The sequence below is a fragment of the Paramormyrops kingsleyae genome, chromosome 25 (genome assembly GCF_048594095.1).
Source record: "Paramormyrops kingsleyae isolate MSU_618 chromosome 25, PKINGS_0.4, whole genome shotgun sequence".
Lineage (NCBI taxonomy): Eukaryota > Metazoa > Chordata > Actinopteri > Osteoglossiformes > Mormyridae > Paramormyrops > Paramormyrops kingsleyae.
Window position 1 is genome coordinate 32,576,394 of NC_132821.1, and position 18,712 is coordinate 32,595,105.

Sequence of the window (18,712 nt, forward strand, 5' to 3'; positions counted from 1 at the left end):
TTCTTGCTGCTCCGGATTTCTCCCTCCCCTTTAAGTTGGAGGTGGATGCAAGTGCTGTGGGGGCCGGTGCAGTCCTACTTCAGGAAAGCAAACATGGAGTAGATCACCCCGTGAGTTATTTCTCCCGTAAGTTTAGTAGGTACCAACTCGCCTACTCCACTATTGAAAAGGAGACTCTTGCAATGTTGTGGGCGCTGCAGCATTTTGACGTGTATGTGTGCTCTAGCTCTCTCCCGATTATGGTTTACACGGACCACAATCCCTTGGTGTTTTTGTCCCGCATGTACAACAACAATCATAGCTAATGGGAGAAATGTCTAAGTCATGTGTAAAGACCCCCCTGACGAGTGAGCCTGTTCTTGCTGCTCCGGATTTCTCCCTCCCCTTTAAGTTGGAGGTGGATGCAAGTGCTGTGGGGGCCGGTGCAGTCCTACTTCAGGAAAGCAAACATGGAGTAGATCACCCCGTGAGTTATTTCTCCCGTAAGTTTAGTAGGTACCAACTCGCCTACTCCACTATTGAAAAGAAGACTCTTGCAATGTTGTGGGCGCTGCAGCATTTTGACGTGTATGTGTGCTCTAGCTCTCTCCCGATTATGGTTTACACGGACCACAATCCCTTGGTGTTTTTGTCCCGCATGTACAACAACAATCATCGGTTAATGCGGTGGTCCTTAATAGCCGAAAACTATCTTCTAGACATCAGACATAAGAAAGGTATCGACAATGTGATGGCTGATGCTTTGTCTCGCTCTTAACCGGGCTATATTATGTATGTGTGTGAGCACACTAGAGGGCACACTAGGGGTTTGCTATTTTATGTGTGGGGGGGGTGTTACGTGCCATATCATGGGCACATACTCTGACCAAGTCAGCTGTTTTTGTACTATGTTCTTCCTTAGGTTCCCCCCCCCCCAGCCTGATGAGGATTTGACGTCACCTCATTTGAAAGATGGGTTGCAGGTGGGGTGGGGGTGGGGCTTTCTGTATAATAGTGCTCTGGACCGAAAGGAACGGTCTTCGGCTTACCTGCTGTTGACCGCTGCTGGTTGAGGTTTTGTTGGGAGCATGCGGGGCTAAGGTAGAACGTGCACACACCTACATACTCCCGTAGGTGAACACATGTTAGATACACCAGGAGTAGCGGGCGGGTGCCAACCCATGTATGTTTTGGAGGGCTAGGTAGCAACAGCCAGGGCATGTAATACAGATAGGTTAGAGTTGTAGGGTTAGAGACTTTTTATTCTGTTTGTTGCTTTGGCATTTGCATTTGCATTGAACAATCTGGAAATTAGCACAGCAAGGCAGTCCCCAGGTTACAAACCAGATCTGTTCTCTTTGTCTTTTAGTGGACTTAAGTTGGGACAGTATATGCAGTGCATAATAATAATAAATAATAATAATAATAATAATAATAATAATAAGAAGAAGAAGAAGAAGAAGAAGAAGAATGTTATTATTATTCATTGTCATTGTTCTTATTATTGTTGTTGATGATTTTATTGTTTTTGTCATACAGCACTAATAAAAGTAACTATATACGGTGCTGTACTATACCTTGAGTTGACAAACCACTGAAGCCGCACGATGCATCGTGAAGACGCGAAGAATAGTGCGTCTGTTCATTATTATGAACCTTTGTATTTAACCCGAATTTTCCCTGCAGCATACTTTATGGTAGTCAGTTTATACTTACAATGCCATTGAAAATCCCAATTCAAATGACCTTTATAGCCATATTTAACTGGCTTATTTTTGCATTATAGCTGATGACATAATGCTTCATGTAATTACTTGATGGCACTGGTGTTTCAAAGGTGACAGACAAAATAAGCTAATGTACTCACCTGAGGTGTGGTTTCAGAAACAGTCGATGACAATTGCTGATACTTTTTAACCTAAATATGGAATTGACAGCTCATGTTCCCAGTGAGTCACTGGACAAGTATGTGATTTAAGTAAAAAACAATGGCCATTATACAGTATTATTATCATGCACAGTCTGCAGCACTTGCCTAAGAAAACAGTGGTATTAACTGCACAATTGTGCCCAAATAAAACACTTCACTTGTGGATTTACTGCATGAGCAAATATACTTAACTTGTGACTCTAGAGAAGTCATATGAAGTTAAAAGCATATAGACCTTTAATCAAAATAACAATGCGACACTAAAAGTGAACCACGCCTGTTTTCACACTTTATGAAATTACAGATTTAACATAAAGATGTGGTTTATGTTAATGTATTCCTTAACTTCCTTACCATTATTATTTTGTAATTAGTTACGCGATGTGCATTCTATTCACTGTTGTGAGCTGGGAAAATGTTAGTAAAACTCATTTGTGGCACAAATACTTAGTAATAACTCAGTTACTACTGAAGTAAAAATCATGAACAAATATAGTAGCTTCTTGTTACAATTCAGTAATAATGAACTTCACATGAGATCAGTATTTCACTTGTGTTATTCATTACTTGTTCCTTCAGTTGTTGCTTCAGTTGTTCACAAAGGTTTACAGAATTAATAGATATAGTAACACATGTAGTTATTCATTGATTGTTCCTTCAGTAGTTCACAACAGCTTAACAGATGTAGTAACAAAAATTGTAACTGCTTGAGATAAAAGATGCATCATGATTCATTAATGATGAACGAACATGAGATCAGTATGCAAGACTTTGTGGTTAGGGTTAGGGTTACCAACTATGGTGAGCTGGCTGGAGTGAGATTTTCAGTTACATGTGTGACCTGGTTTGTGGCTAAAGTCTCTCCTGCCAGCTGTTAAGGTTCCCACACCCTTCAGAAGTCACCGAACTCAGATACTGGAAGAAACGGCCAACATGGCCGTTAAATGGTTCCTGTTGTTCTTCTTTGCCATCTGCAGTGCAGGTAAGACCGACCTTCATTCCCACACATCAGCAAACTCAACTTTCCCTACAAGCCGTTATGACAACAGCCTTTTCCATGTATGTGCTTCTTGTTTTAGAGTCAAATGGGAAATCCATCAGGCCCAGGGAAGTAAGATGGTAATTTCTATTTGCATGATTAAATGAATGTGCTATGCATCCTATCTCCAATACAACAAGCAAGTCTTTCTATCTTATTGGGAGTTTTCTTTATATAATTGAAGGGATTGTTACTCAATTCAGTGGTTTAGCTCCCAAAAGACCTACAGTTACAAAGGACTGTTATGATCATGCAGTTAATGACAGAGTAGCTCCAGCAAACTCACAGTGCCAGTCACTGCCCCCCCTGTATTCACAGCCTTCTTGTGGGAAAATGGACCTAATCGGCGCTTGTCCCATGAACCTTCTCCCTGTGTGTGGCACTGATGGGATCACCTACGCCAACGAGTGTGCCCTCTGTGTCCAAAGGCTGTAAGTACTGCCACACATTTCTTACTGGCAGGATACCAGTTCCATCACAATATTTCACATGTTCCAGTATAAATTCATCCATTGTTACATTCAGATACTGAGAATTACCGAGTGCTTTCAGTCGAAAAAAAATATGGCATCAGTTACTGTAGCAACATTTTTTTTTTAATTTGTTATTCACTACAGCCTAAAGGTTTATTTGTTATTTCACCGAAAGGGACTGTGCCCTTTTTCTGCAGGAGATTCAAAGAACACGTCTTCGTCGTGAAAGACGAGAGCTGTTGAAGGATGTAGCTGAAGCTTCTCCGAAAATCAGGGAGGGCGAAGAAGATGTTGAGCAGAAGGGCTGTAACTTCTGAGTGTGTCCTGAGTGATGAATGTGCAGAGAGAGAATACAAGTGTAATTGCATAAATGACCTGCAGCTCATGTCATGTCTATGCCCCCGCCCATCTTACAGTGCTTATTTGTTTCATGATCTGAGGTGTGCCTGACATACACGAGGTATTTATTTACTTTTTTAGTTAATACTAATGAATTTTTTACTTAATACTAATGAACTGTGACCTCAGTGTAGAAGCATGTGGGATTAACAGAGCAGGGGCATGTTGGCACAGGCCCTCCTCAAATGTGATTGGTCCCCCCAGGTGCCCCTCCAACACCATTGGGGTACAGTACTGACAATGCCCAATGGCATTGAATCAGAATCACGGTGCCACTTCTTTCAAACAGGAGAAGAGACATAACGTGAATCATACAAATCAAAACATGCACGTTGGAGGGCCTCTTTATGATCTGCGGGCACTTAGGGCAACATCATCACCATCATCAACAACAACAACAATAATAATAATAATAATAATAATAATAATAATAATAATTGAATTGGAAGTCAATTTTCAACGCTGTATTTATTTTCTGATTTCTGATGCCCCCCCGGCCAAACTGGCGCTTGGTCTGCCCTGTGCCACCCCATTTAAAACATTTTAGAACCACCCCTGTAATAGACATGCCATGCTTTTAGTTACATCTTTTATCACTTTTATTACCTGGTTTAGATCAGTTAAAATACAGTAAAATGTGAAGTAGTCCCAGTGACTTTCATAACATTGTTGCCCTAAGATGCATCACAAAGCCAGGCAAACACACACACTGCACTTTGCAAGAAGAAAAGACAAGAAGATCCAAGGACAAACTGTGGTCCAGCCACCCTGGGAATGTTAGTCATTCAGCTTGAGATGTTCTTCTAACGGGCAGCGACCTCCTACATGTCCCCAAAGTCACCAGCAGTGTGGAAGCAGGTCATCGGCTTGGGGAATATAGAGGCGTATGACTACTTTGTGTATATAAGGTTCTTTCGGGGGGGGTGTGGCGGCCCAGGGTTTATGGGTGAGGACCAAATAAGGTTATCAAAAAAAAAAAACTTCTCAAAATGGATGTGATACATATGTATGTGTCTGTAATGTATTCTATAAATTCATATTTGTTGAAATATCTTTTTAAATTGTTAAAATCATTTTCCATTTCCAGCTCCAGTTTCATTTCCTGATCTGAATTGGAACTGATTAATTAATTCATTAATGACTTTGATGGTGATGTGAATGACACTGAGTGTGTGGCTCAATGGGCTTAGACTATATGCCTGTAATCAGAAGGTCACTGGTTCAAACCCAGCGTCAGCACGTCTGCGGGTCTGTGAGCAAAGCACTTAACCCCCAGCTCCCTGGGCCCTGCTACAAGTGGCTGCCCTTTGTGGACAGCTTACTTCGCAAAGATTAAGTTGAGGGATGTCCATCCATCCATCCATCCATTTTCTCCCGCTTATCCGAGGTCGGGTCGCGGGGGCAGCAGTCTCAGCAGGGAAACCCAGACTTCCCTCTCCCCGGCCACTTCATCCAGCTCCTCTGGGGGGATCCCGAGGCGTTCCCAGGCCAGCCGAGAGACATAGTCCCTCCAGCGTGTCCTGGGTCTTCCCCGGGGCCTCCTCCCAGTGGGACATGCCCGGAACACCTCACCAGGGAGGCGCCCAGGAGGCATCCTAATCAGATGCCCGAGCCACCTCATCTGACTCCTCTCAATGCGAAGGAGCAGCGGCTCTACTCTGAGTCCCTCCCGAATGACCGAGCTCCTCACCCTATCTCTAAGGGAGAGCCCAGCCACCCTGCGGAGGAAACTCATTTCGGCCGCTTGCACTCGCGATCTCGTTCTTTCGGTCACTACCCACAGCTCGTGACCATAGGTGAGGGTAGGAACGTAGATCGACTGGTAAATCGAGAGCTTCGCCTTTTGGCTCAGCTCCTTCTTCACCATGACAGACCGATGCAGCGCCCGCATCACTGCGGACGCCGCACCGATCCGCCTGTCGACCTCCCGCTCCATCGTCCCCCCACTCGTGAACAAGACCCCGAGATACTTAAACTCCTCCACTTGGGGAAGGATCCCATCCCCGACCCGGAGAGAGCATTGTACCCTTTTCCGGCTGAGGACCATGGTCTCGGATTTGGAGGTGCTGATTCTCATCCCAGCCGCTTCACACTCGGCTGCGAACTGTCCCAGCGAGAGCCGAAGGTCACGGTCTGATGAAGCCAACAGGACCACATCATCTGCAAAAAGCAGAGACCTAATCCTGAGGTCACCAAACCGGACACCCTCAACGCCCTGGCTGCGCCTAGAAATTCTGTCCATAAAAGTTATGAACAGAATCGGTGACAAAGGACAGCCCTGACGGAGTCCAACCCTCACCGGAAACAAGTCCGACTTATTGCCGCTCATGCGGACCAGACTCTGGCACCGGTCATACAGGGACCGAACAGCCCTTAAAAGGAAGCCCGGCACCCCATACTCCCGGAGCACCCCCCACAGGACTGCCCGAGGGACACGGTCGAATGCCTTCTCCAAGTCCACAAAACACATGTAGACTGGTTGGGCAAACTCCCATGAACCCTCCAGAACCCTGCGGAGAGTATAGAGCTGGTCCACTGTTCCACGGCCGGGGCGAAAACCACACTGCTCCTCCTGAATCCGAGGTTCGACAATCCGGCGGACCCTCCTCTCCAGAACCCCCGAATAGACCTTACCAGGGAGGCTGAGGAGTGTGATCCCCCTATAGTTGGAGCACACCCTCTGGTCCCCCTTCTTGAAGAGGGGGACCACCACCCCGGTCTGCCAGTCCAGAGGCACTGCCCCCGATGTCCACGCGATGCTGCAGATGCGTGTCAACCAAGACAGCCCTACAGCATCCAGAGCCTTCAGGAACTCTGGGCGGATCTCATCCACCCCCGGGGCTCGGCCACCGAGGAGCTTTTTAACCACCTCAGCAACCTCCGCCCCCGAGATAGGGGAGTCCACACCCAAGTCCCCATACTCTGCTTCCACATCGGAAGGCGTGTCGGTGGGATTGAGGAGGTCTTCGAAGTATTCCTTCCACCGACCCAAAACGTCCCGGGTTGAGGTCAGCAGCACCCCATCCCCACCATAAACAGTGTTGATGTTGCACCGCTTTCCCACCCGGAGCCGCCGGATGGTGGACCAGAATCGCCTCGAAGCCGTCCGGAAGTCGTTTTCCATGGCCTCACCAAACTCCTCCCAAACCCGAGTTTTTGCCTCAGCGACCGCCGAAGCCGCATCCCGCTTGGCCTGCCGGTACCCGTCAGCTGCCTCTGGAGTCCCACAGGCTAAATAGGCCCGATAGGACTCCTTCTTCAGCTTGACGGCATCCCTCACCACTGGTGTCCACCAGCGGGTTCGCGGATTGCCGCCGCGACAGGCACCGACTACCTTACGGCCACAGCTCCGGTCAGCCGCCTCCACAATGGATGGCCCATTCGGACTCAATGTCCCCCGCCTCCCTCGGAACATGGGAAAAGTTCTGCCGGAGGTAGGAGTTGAAACTCCTCCTGACAGGGGATTCAGCCAGACGTTCCCAGCAGACCCTCACTATACGCTTGGGCCTGCCAGGCCTGGCCGGCTTCCTCCCCCACCAGCGGAGCCAACCCACCACCAGGTAGTGATCAGTTGACAGCTCCGCCCCTCTCTTCACCCGAGTGTCCAAGACATGCGGCCGCAAGTCCGACGACACGACTACAAAGTCGATCATCGAACTGCGGCCTAGGGTGTCCTGGTGCCAAGTGCACATATGAACACCCTTATGCCTGAACATGGTGTTCATTATGGACAATCCGTGGCGAGCACAGAAGTCCAACAACAGAACACCACTCGGGTTCAGATCGGGGGGGCCGTTCCTCCCAATCACGCCACTCCAGGTCTCACTGTCATTGCCCACGTGAGCATTGAAGTCCCCTAGCAGAGCAAGAGAGTCCCCAGAAGGAATGCTCTCCAACACCCCTTCCAGAGACTCTAAAAAGGGTGGGTACTCTGAACTGCCGCTCAGCGCATAAGCGCAAACAACAGTCAGAACCCGTCCCCCCACCCGAAGGCGAAGGGAGGCTACCCTCTTGTCCACCGCGGTAAACCCCAATGTACAGGCGCCCAGCCAGGGGGCAATAAGTATGCCCACCCCCGCTCGGCGCCTCTCCCCGCAGGCAACTCCAGAGTGGAAAAGGGTCCAACCCCCTTCAAGGAGACTGGTTCCAGAGCCCAAGCCGTGCGTCGAGGTGAGCCCGACTATATCTAGCCGGAATTTCACAACCTCGCGCACCAGCTCAGGCTCCTTCCCCATCAGAGAGGTGACATTCCATGTCCCAAGAGCTAGCTTCTGCAGCCGAGGATCGGACCGCCAAGGTCCCCGCCTTTGGCCACTGCCCAGCTCGCAATGCACCCGACCCCTATGGCCCCTCCTACGGGTGGTGAGCCCATTGGAAGGGGGACCCACGTGCCTTGTTCGGGCTGTGCCCGACCAGGCCCCATGGGTATAGGCCTGGCCACCAGGCGCTCGCCATCGGGCCCCAACCCCAGGCCTGGCTCCAGGGGGGGGCCCCGGTGACCCGCGTCCGGGCAAGGGAAAACGTGTTTCCATAATTTTTTTCATCATATGGGGTCTTTTGAGCCGAACTTCGTCTGGTTCCTCACCCCGGACCTGTTTGCCTTGGGTGACCCTACCAGGGGCATAAAGCCCCGGGCAACTTAGCTCCTGGGATCACTGGAACACGCAAACCCCTCCACCACGATAAGGTGTCGGCTCCAGGAGGGGTTGAGGGATGTGTAAAGACAATTTCCCCACAGGGATTAATAAAGTATCAACTATTAACATCAGTTGTAGTTGGGTCACCAGATTTTTCAAGCTCATTACAAATTATACAGCCATCTGCTTTGACACCTGTGCAAACTGATGTCCTTGATATCAAGTTGATACATGTAATTTTAAAAACAGTTTTATCATATTAAAATATCTTCAATGTTTTATATCGGTTGTACAACCTGACATGGAAACTGGGCAAGCCTAACGATGAGCTGAAAATAGTTATTTTTATTAATATCTGAGGTAGCTCTACTAAACTTTTTACTGAACCATGAAAGTCACCTTGGGGTCTTTGTTATGATGCAACTTCCTGTCCTCTGTTTTCTAAAATGACTTCAAAATAAAAGCCCCCTTTCACCAGTTGTGCCGTCTGACATTCGAGGTCATGTAAATTTGCGGACAAATATACAAATACATATCAATGTGTGTACTTCAAATGTATCATAATATGCTTGGGGGAATAAGGGTGTTTGGGTTGGCAGGTTAATCCTGTGTTCACCTGAGGTACTTTGAGAAACTCACAGAATTAGATGCTCAAACCTGAAAGTTATACAATGGGTTCAAAGGGAGGCGTCGTCTGTACATTTTTAAGCAGCTAGAGCACTGATCATCAACTGGCGGCCCGCGGGCCGAATCCGGCCCGCTGAGCCGTTCAATCCGGCCCGCTGAGCTGTTCAATCCGGCCCGCGACTGGATTCCAAAATTGTGAGGATCAAAAAGAAAATAGGGGTCCACACTATTAAAGCAACTAAAAATAACAACAACTGAGTCTCTTGTCAGAATAACCACCATTTATGACTATATTTAGGCTACACTCCGAAATGAGGACAGACTCAGACAGACTATGCGGCGTTAAGCATTTATTGTTGATTTTCTTCTTGGGGGTCCGGCCCCCAAGGAGACTGTCTGGTAAAACTCTGGCCCCCTGACAAATATAGTTGATGACCCCTGAGTTAGGGTGTAAGATGCTGCTATAATTGTCCAACTTGCATTTCTATTCCTTCTCTATGACACTTTTATTTATTTGTTTACTTAATTTCTTTAAATTATTAAATACTTTACTGATTTTCTTACTCTTCTCATTGGGTTGGACAGGTGCAATGTCAAAACTGCATATTATTTGAATGCATTCACATCAAAGAGGTTTCCTACAATAATCATGCAACAAATGTTATGTATTTATTAAAGGATTTTTTTAAATGTAATGGAATCAGACACAAAAATTTACAAGTTATGTCATCCTTAACAGACCCAATTAGTATCTCCACTAAGCACGGATTATGTGCATCGTTGCTTCAGCTGTGACTTTCACTGCATAAAAATAAAACAATAAAACTATCAATAAAGGTTCCCAAACATGTCTGCAGTTTAATCAAAAATCCCCCTGCCAATCGACTTTTCTAGCCATACTGAAGAACAAGTATCACTGGCGTATTTTCACATTGTTGCTCATAAAGTAATGCTACATGTCATGACTTGTCATGAACGAGCAAGATGGAACACAAACACTAATGCCGTAGGGGCCCCCCACTCCTCTTTCGGGGCCCCAAAACAGCGTTGGTAAACACGGCCGCTGTACACGCCTGAGGTGTGGTTTCACAAACATGTTGATGTTAACCAAAATAGGGAGTTTTCTGCTCACATGCCCTCTACTGTAGGAAGTGACCTTGGAAAAAGACACAATTCTGATACGTGATTTTCAGGAAAAAAAAATAAAAACCTTGCGACAATAGCTATTTATAAACCTGCATGGAATGCAGGAGCAGAAAACACTGAGCCTAACTGTGCCTAAGGAGCTTCAGCTGCGGACTTACTGTGTGAGTAAAAGTTCTTTACCTGTATCTACAGAGAAAACTCTTCATATGTAAATAATTGTATCTTATTTTCATAATTAAGTACTGCATGTACATCTTAATCACTGTTGTGAGCTGGCAATCTGTGAAGAACAATGGAATATTTATTGTTCTCTCTGCAATTAAAATTTAGATTAAATTTTAGCTTAGGTTGGTATGTTATTTTCATAGAGAAATGTTGCAATTTTCCATCAATAAATTAAAATAAATTCAGTTTTCTGCCATTAACATTACAATATTTTGGTTACGCACTTGTGTTATTATGCAACATGTATTCAGATCAGCATGATTCAGATTCTCCTTCAGTCATACAGGAAAGTCTTGGGTATAAACATAAATTGCATCGTGTTCATTTTATCAGTTAAAGAAGACTACAGAGCAAGTCATTAATTTGTCAACATACCAAGCATCAAACTTGCTATTTGTAACATCGAGTAGCATTCAGGAATTCATCATCATTAAAACAATACTTATATTGACCATTTTGCTTATTAAATTGCTCAGACCATTTTTGCATCGGAAGCGTTTTAGAAAACATCATAAGCTATACTTAGGTTTATTATTGTAACTTATCACTGTTGATACATTTCACGTTTGTATAGTGGTAATACATCATATTACTTATTTATGACTTAAGTGTTATTGTTCATAGACCATAGTCTACTTAGGATTTACCCTAATTTAACATGCCTAAATTCCAGATGCTAATGTTAAGTGTTGAAGGTTTGACGTCGAGACCAACATCAGGAAAAATGTGCTGATATTCATGCACATCTGGTGTTAGCCAGTAACTCATAGGGGGTGAATTATAAACCAATGGTGACAAAGTTGACCTTAGAGCACAGAGTTGTAGTGTGAGTGACCTGGTTTGTGGCTAAATTCTCTCCCAGTAGTTGTTAAGGTTCCCACATCCTTCGGACGTCACCGACAGCCAACATGACCGCTAAATGGTTCCTGCTGTTCTTCTTCGCCATCTGCGCTGCAGGTAAGATCTCCCTTCATTCCCATAACAAACTACACTTTCTCCACAAGGTGGTATGATAACCTTTTCCATGTTTTTGCTTCTTGTCTCAGGTACAATTGACAAACGTGACATAGTCTATAAGGTAAGACAGTAACTTCTTTGATCTAACCTGCATGAATGTGTTATGCATCCTATCCTCAACAAAAGAAACGATTCTTTCTTATTGAACATTTTATCTATGTAATTGAAGAGAATGTTACTCCACCCCGCGGTTTAACTCTCAAGAGACCTGCAGTCATTATGAAGTGTAACTGGTGACTGATAACGCCAGAGTACCTCTAGCAGACACACATTGCCAATCACTGTCTACCTGTATTTACAGCCTCCCTGTGAAACACTGACAGGCCTCATCTATTGTCCTTTACCTGAGGCCCCAGTGTGTGGCACTGATGGGGAAACCTATAACAACATGTGTGATCTCTGTAACTACATGGCGTGAGTAGCTGCCGTTCCACTCTTACAGGCAGGGTGCAGATCCCCCATTCCATCACAATGCTACATGAGTTCCAGCAGAAATTCACTCATTGTTAGGTACAGATGTTGAACTGACATTTCACTGAAAGAGACTTTGGTTTCTTTGTCTAGGTTGACCGGAGAAGACATCTACGTTATGAAAGTAGGGAGATGCTGAATGACAGAAATAGCTCACGTCGAGACTCTTGTTTGAATAACATGATCGTCTAACCCTCCTCATTCTACTAAACTACTACTTAATTAAAAACTTCTTTGGCATTTGATTACTGTCATTATTTGTTGTCGTTTTGGATTCTTATACTGTCACATTAATAGAATAGAACAATAAACACACAATAATGCAACTAAGTCCAAGCCACACCCAAACCTATTGAATGCCCCAAATCCGTAACTCTGGCCTGCCTCTGCCCCCACACCCCCCCTCCCTTGCTACACCCTCACACATTAAATGGGACAGTGAATGTGCAAGAACCACAAGGAAAACAGATTTGCAAGAATATTACCTTAAACAAATCAATTTGCAACAAATAAACAAATAATATGAAAGCTGCATTACATACATATGTAACAGTAGTAATATAGACACCTTGACTGGGCCTATTTAGTTTTCCAAGAGATCAGTCAGTGTACTAATGTGTTCCAAGAAGTGGTTCCACAGTTTTGTGTTTTATGGGAGCCTTTTAGCAATTAAAGGTATCATTATTGTAATAAACAGGGAAAAGCTCACTTTTATGAAAATTTAATTTGTACCCTGCAGAACGGCCAGGAGAGAGGTGGTAGGATTGGATATAAACAGATGGAAGTTACCTGCATTAAGTCAGGATTTAAGAGAATCGCCAAAAGGGGTGATGCCTTTGAAATCTTCCGTACTGAGAAGCCAAACAGCGAGGGACTGAAAAGCAAGGGGAGATAGTAGGGGACGAGGCGGACTGGCCTGGCATGTGCCACGGTAATGCTGGAAAGGGGCACAATGAATGCCATAGGCGTGAACTGACACTACTGTGGGGGTGAAAAGTAATCAAATCCGTAATGAGTTGGAGCTTAAGCAAACTTTTTATAGAGCAAAAAAGAAATACTTTCCATTCATTATTTTTTTTCCAGAATTCAGGGACACAACAACTTCAAGAGAGTCAGAACTGGGGGGAGGGGCTCATTAAGAAGCTTGCTGGAGTTATGGAAGGACTGTCTTCCCAACATGAAGTCTGATCGGTCTGTGGAGATCAAAGCAAGTAGCGTCTCCTGAAGGCAAAGAGAGATGACTTTGACTGAGACCTTCAGGTCTGCATTTAAGGGGAGACTGACCTGTAGCTGGAGCAGAGATGGGGATCTTTGTCTTTTTTAAGTAGCAGAGAAATTGATGCACCTGAGAGGGACGGTGGTGGGAGACCTTCAGAAAAGGCATCACTGTACATCCTGTCTACGACTGGGGTCGATAGAGAGGAAAACAGCTTGTTAAATTTCACAGTGAAACCAAGGGGAATAGAAAGCATGTCAGTTTATAAAGATTAAATCGCTTTCTGCACTTTTACGCATGATGTGGACACAATCAATTTGGTGGCAAGTTCTTTGTCATCTCTGGAATAAGACAGCGGGTTGAGAGGTTTGGGGCTTATACAGGCGTGAGGTGAATGATCTAAGGAGGAAAGTTTGGAGTGGTACGGTGAAAAGACGTTAGTACCTTCAGGAAGGTCGGAGACAGAGTCAGCTGTCAGGGATTTAATTTGGTGGGTTAATCTTAAAGTCTCAGTTGTGTGCGTCTGGTTTGCGAAGAGCTTGTCTGCTTCATCACCGAAATCAAACCAGAGCTGCCTGCTACGTAACAACTGCTGCTAAACTTTAATCGTTGAGAGCAAATCATATTCATAGTGCAGTTTCTTATAACGGTCAGGAGAGGGAGCAGTGGAGTACTGCCTAGTCTAAACAGTTAATCTGATATTACAGTTAATCTAGTATATTTGGCCTTTTTTAGTTGGGGGAGAAATAAATTAAGGTGAACTTTAATGGTCTCCCAGAAAGTGCCACTGCTGACCTCACGGGTTATTAGTCTAAAAAAAAACTTCATACACAAGAAAATGTTTAAACTTGCATTCAGAAAACATATGTGAGCTGAATGCCCACTCTTTACAAGGTCCCACTTCGGAGTGGGTGAGCTGCTGGGCAGGAGAGATTATGCTGTTTGAGTGCTGCCCAATCATGTCAGCCTGCTAGGCCGGTCCATCTGTGCCAGAGTCCCAGGACTGGGGAGGGTTGGTAGCTGGGTGAGTTTTTATGCTGGTTTTCTCTTGTTAGGGGCCCCTGGTTCCTTTCTGTTCTGCGGTCCTCAGGCCTCTGGGGGTCGGTAATCCAGGGACCCCAGGCCGATGCCCTCCATGTGCTGACCGGTTTGTGGCTCTCGGAGAGGGGTACCTTCCCGGCCGGGAAGCCCGGTCATTAAGTCCCCTAACCCCCCCCCGGCCCCACAGTCCTACACCCCAAGTCTCATCTCCAGTCCAGTACCTTGTCTTGCCATCACTCATGTCTCCAGTCTTGTGGCCTTCCATCTGTGTCCTGTCTCCAGTTCTGCCCACCCAGTTAAGTTCTAGAGTATTGAGGTTCTGTGAGGTGTAATCCGGGGCCCCGAGGCAGGGGCCAAGCTGGTACTGACCTGAAAAGGGAGCCGACCAGTTAGAAGAATCCTGAATCCTTCTGCTCCCCATACTGTGTTCAGTCTCGGCCCTGGCTCAAGTCACCAGTTCAGTCCAGTCCCATCTCCAGTCCAAGTCACCAGTCCAGTCCAGTCCCATCTCTGTCCCGAATGTCTCTGTAGGCCGGTAATCTGGGGACCCCAGGCTGACACCAGGGACCCCAGGCAGACACCGGACATGATCAGTCTGTGCCGCCTTGAAGGGGTCGCCCACCAGGTGGCGCTGTTTTACGGCACGTGTCATACCTTAGGAGGGGGGTACTGTCAGACTTACCTGTTGTGTTACCCTATTATGTCTCATAATTACCAATTATATCCTCCCCAGATTGCCCTTGTGTGTTGCACCTGTTTCACCCTATATATCTAAGGTCTTGGACACTGGCTGGCGAGTTGAGCATTCGTTGTGTGGTAGTGGTCACTGTTAGTTTAGTGATTGTGTGGCCATTGCTGTGGCAGTTTTCATGTCTTCATTGTAACCTCAGTTGTTATAGTGTATTTCATGTATTTCCCAATAAATCTCCGGGACTTGCACTTGCATCCTGCCCTCTCCGCACCTGTGACAATAATGCTACGTCATTCCTCGCCAACACAATAACTCGACTGTTTGAAGAAAGGTGATAGAATGTAACAGCTAATGTACACTCCTGAGTTGTGGTTTCAAAAACATGCAGTCCACGGAAATAGCTGATCCTGTGTAACTGAGATATCAAACAGACTGCTGGTGTGCCCTCTGTTCTAAGGAGGTGACTCACTGGACAAACACACAGCTCTGATACGTGATTTCCGTAAAAAAAGGGACATGGCACAATAGTCACTTATGATCGTGCGTCCACTGCAGTGGTTGTCTAAGAAAACAGCGACATTAACTTCGCTCGTCTGCCGAAAAAGCAGACTGGGGGACTTCACCTGTGGATTTACTGTGTGAGTAAAAATGACTTTACTTGCAACTCCAGAGAAAACTTACCCCATGTGAAGCTGTGCATATTTAAAGCAGTTTTTCTTATTTTCATAAGATACTTCATTTATTCAGAGCAAATTGCAGTTAAAAACAAATTAACCTTTAATCGAAACAAAATAACCATAAAAGCAAACAGTGCAATGATAAAAGCGAACGGTGCCTGTTTGCGTACTTAACGAAATTACAAAAATCAACAAAGATACAGTTTCTTTCAGTCTATTCATTATCTGTTATTATTTTGTAATTAATTACTACATGTATATCTTAATCACTGTAAAAACAATCTGCGCAGAACAATAGAATATTAATACTTCTCTCTTCAGTTGACATTTATATTACTTATCTTAGGTTGGTGTTTTCTTTTACAGCAATATGTTACATTTTTCCATTGAGCTAATAGAGAATGTAACTGCTTAATAATGTTTCATTACAACATTTCAGTTACACATGTGGTTACTATTATGTTAAAACATAAGTTGCATTGTCTTTGTTTTATCTGCTAAAGAAAACCACAGATCAAGTCGCTATTTTCTCAACATGCCGAGTCAGCAGCAAACACACTTTTGTTTTTGTTTGCTTTAAGGGATCTACCGCCATTAGAGCAGTAGTTACAGCAATCTTTTTGATTAATAAATATCTTGGGCCTTTTTGAATTGAAAGCATAACAAACATAAGCTATACTTAGTTTTATTGTTGTAACTTATCACCGTTGATACATTTCATGTTTGTATAGTGGTAATACATCATATTGCTTATTTATGACTTAAGTGATATCGTTCATAGACCATAGTCTACTTAGGATTTACCCTAATTTAACATACCTAAATTCCAGATGCTAATGTTAAGTGTTGAAGGTTTGACCTCGATGATATAGATGATGATGCTGCTTCCATAATCAGTCATTAGCTGCATTCAGGTGGGACAGAGGCATTCAGTGCAGTCCTGAAAAGCCACAAGAGACCAGCTTCAGGAAAAAACTGCTGATATTCATGCACATCTGGTGTCAGCCGTTAACTCACAGGGGGTGAATTATAAACCAATGGTGACAGAGTTGACCTTAGAGCACAGAGTTGTGTGAGTGACCTGGTTTGTGGCTAAAGTCTCTCCTGCCAGCTGTTAAGGTTCCCACACCCTTCAGAAGTCACCAAACTCAGATACTGGAAGAAACAGCCAACATGGCCGTTAAATGGTTCCTGTTCTTCTTCTTTGCCATCTGCACTGCAGGTAAGACCGACCTTCATTCCCACACATCAGCAGACTCAACTTTCCCTACAAGCCGTTATGACAACAACCTTTTCCATGTTTTTGCTTTTTTGTTTTAGAGTCAAATGGGAAAACCAGCAGGCCCAGGGAGGTAAGATGGTAACTTTTATTTGCATGATTAAATTAATGTCCTACGCATCCTATCTACAATGAAATAAGCAATTATTTCTGTCTTATTGAGAGTTTTCTTTGTGTAATCGAATGGATTGTTACCCAGTTCAGTGGTTTACCTCCCAAAAGTGTCCTACCTGTATTCACAGCCTGTTTGTGGGGACATGGCGCCAATCGGCGCTTGTCCTATGAACTTACTCCCAGTGTGCGGCACTGATGGGATCACCTACGCCAACGAGTGTGCCCTCTGTGTCCAAAGGGTGTAAGTACTGCCACCTTTCTTACTGGCAGGATGTCAGTTCCATCACAATATTTCACGTTCTAGCAGAAATTCATTCATTGTTACATTCAGATATTGAACTGATATTTCACTCAAAGAGACGTTGGTTTCTTTCTCTAGGGAAACCAAAGAAAACATCCTGATCGCGAAAGACAGCAGCTGTTGAAGGACGACACTGACTCACATGTTCAGACTCTTGACATCTGAATGACATGATCCTCATGTCACTATCCCTCCTCATGCTTTCTGCTAATTACATTTTTCTTTGGTGTTTTATAACTGGGATTGCTAGCAGAAAGTCTGTGTAGCTTAGTTTTATCAACCAGTGGTAAAGTTGATCTTTTATACATCATTCATTTCATTCCTACTGACCATTAATTAACCTGGAACTATTCCCTCAACACAGTAAACACTACGCGCTCATACTTAATAAATGCATCGAATAAAATTTGTGTTATGTTTTCATTACATCAGAAAATGAGTTATTAGGATTTTTTTAAAAACCAAATAAGAAGCACAGCCTTTTCCCTGCTTTCTCAGACATTAGCCCATGGCAGTGTTTCTCAATCCAGTTCTCGGGGACTTCCAGACAGTCCATGTTTTTGCTCCCTCCCAGCTACGTGCAAAAATGTGGACTGTCTGGCAGGGAGCTGGGAGAGAGCAAAGACGTGGACTGTCTGAGGGCCGCGAGGATCGGGTGAAGAAACACTGGCCTATAGTGCCCAAAATGCAATGTTGTACTTTTTGCTTTGTATTCATCACCTACATTCATCATCTGCATGTTGGAACATGTGCACGGTGCTTCAGCTAGGATGGTGGATACATCTATGTAACATGGGAGATACTGGAAGAAGCAGAAACTTTGGTCCCCGCTGTCATGACCTGATCGTCCGCTCCTCCTGTGTGCCACGCCCCCTCGTTAACCCTGTGTGGATTCCCTGTTTACCAGCTGTTCTTGATTGTTGTCATTAGTTCATTGTATTTAGTCCGCGTTTCCGTTTGTTTCCCCAGTCCGGTCATTGCATTGTGTCGTCTCGTGCCTTGTTGCCCTGTTATGCCCCGCTATGCCCCTTCGTCTTCCTATTAAATCCTTTTATTTTAACCGTATCATGATCTCCGTCACCTGTGTCCCTGGTCCATGTGCCGCGCATCGTGACACCAGCAATGTAATATAACCCTAATTCCCACACGCACACGCACGTGTCGGATAAACATATCTTTATGCTTATTTATTTCTATGGGAAAAATGCTAACGAAACTGGTCCCCATAAGGGAAAAAAAACGGGTATTCATCACGTTGTGGGGACATTGTGTCCCCATAAGGTAAGTTATACCCCCTCGCACACGCACACACACACACACACACTCGCACATTTATAAACAATATTTGTAAGAGAAAAGAGCCTGAATAACAAAGAAAAATACTACAGAAATTTATCAAGCCCGTTGTGTGTTGGTTAACATAGAGAAATGCATACTGTGGCCCAAGAGC

The 18,712-nt window shown here is 44.8% G+C and overlaps 1 protein-coding gene across 6 annotated transcripts; it reads left to right on the plus strand.

Moving 5' to 3' along the window:
- The first annotated feature begins 298 nt into the window (after positions 1–298).
- LOC140582716 (probable pancreatic secretory proteinase inhibitor) lies at positions 299–18,327 on the plus strand. 6 transcript variants are annotated; one of them, XM_072707003.1, is made up of 5 exons: positions 299–466; positions 2,768–2,891; positions 16,889–16,920; positions 17,090–17,202; positions 17,341–18,327. In XM_072707003.1, exons 1-5 carry the CDS (start codon positions 305–307, stop codon positions 17,384–17,386), a joined length of 477 nt encoding a protein of 158 aa, XP_072563104.1. In that variant the 5' UTR covers positions 299–304; the 3' UTR covers positions 17,387–18,327. The 6 variants fall into 6 exon arrangements, 5 of the variants coding, with proteins under 5 accessions (XP_072563104.1, XP_072563105.1, XP_072563108.1 ...); XM_072707004.1 differs by lacking the exon at positions 299–466 and adding an exon at positions 2,066–2,082; XM_072707005.1 differs by lacking the exons at positions 299–466; positions 2,768–2,891 and adding exons at positions 9,928–10,391; positions 16,667–16,790.
- The last annotated feature ends 385 nt before the right edge of the window (positions 18,328–18,712 follow it).

Coding starts and splice junctions, on each gene's coding strand:
- LOC140582716 (XM_072707003.1), top strand. CDS start 305: ATGGGAGAAATGTCTAAGTCATGTGTAAAGACCCCCCTGACGAGTGAG. Junction 16,921..17,089: donor AAACCAGCAGGCCCAGGGAG/GTAAGATGGTAA, acceptor CTGTATTCACAG/CCTGTTTGTGGGGACATGGC. Junction 17,203..17,340: donor GCCCTCTGTGTCCAAAGGGT/GTAAGTACTGCC, acceptor TTCTTTCTCTAG/GGAAACCAAAGAAAACATCC.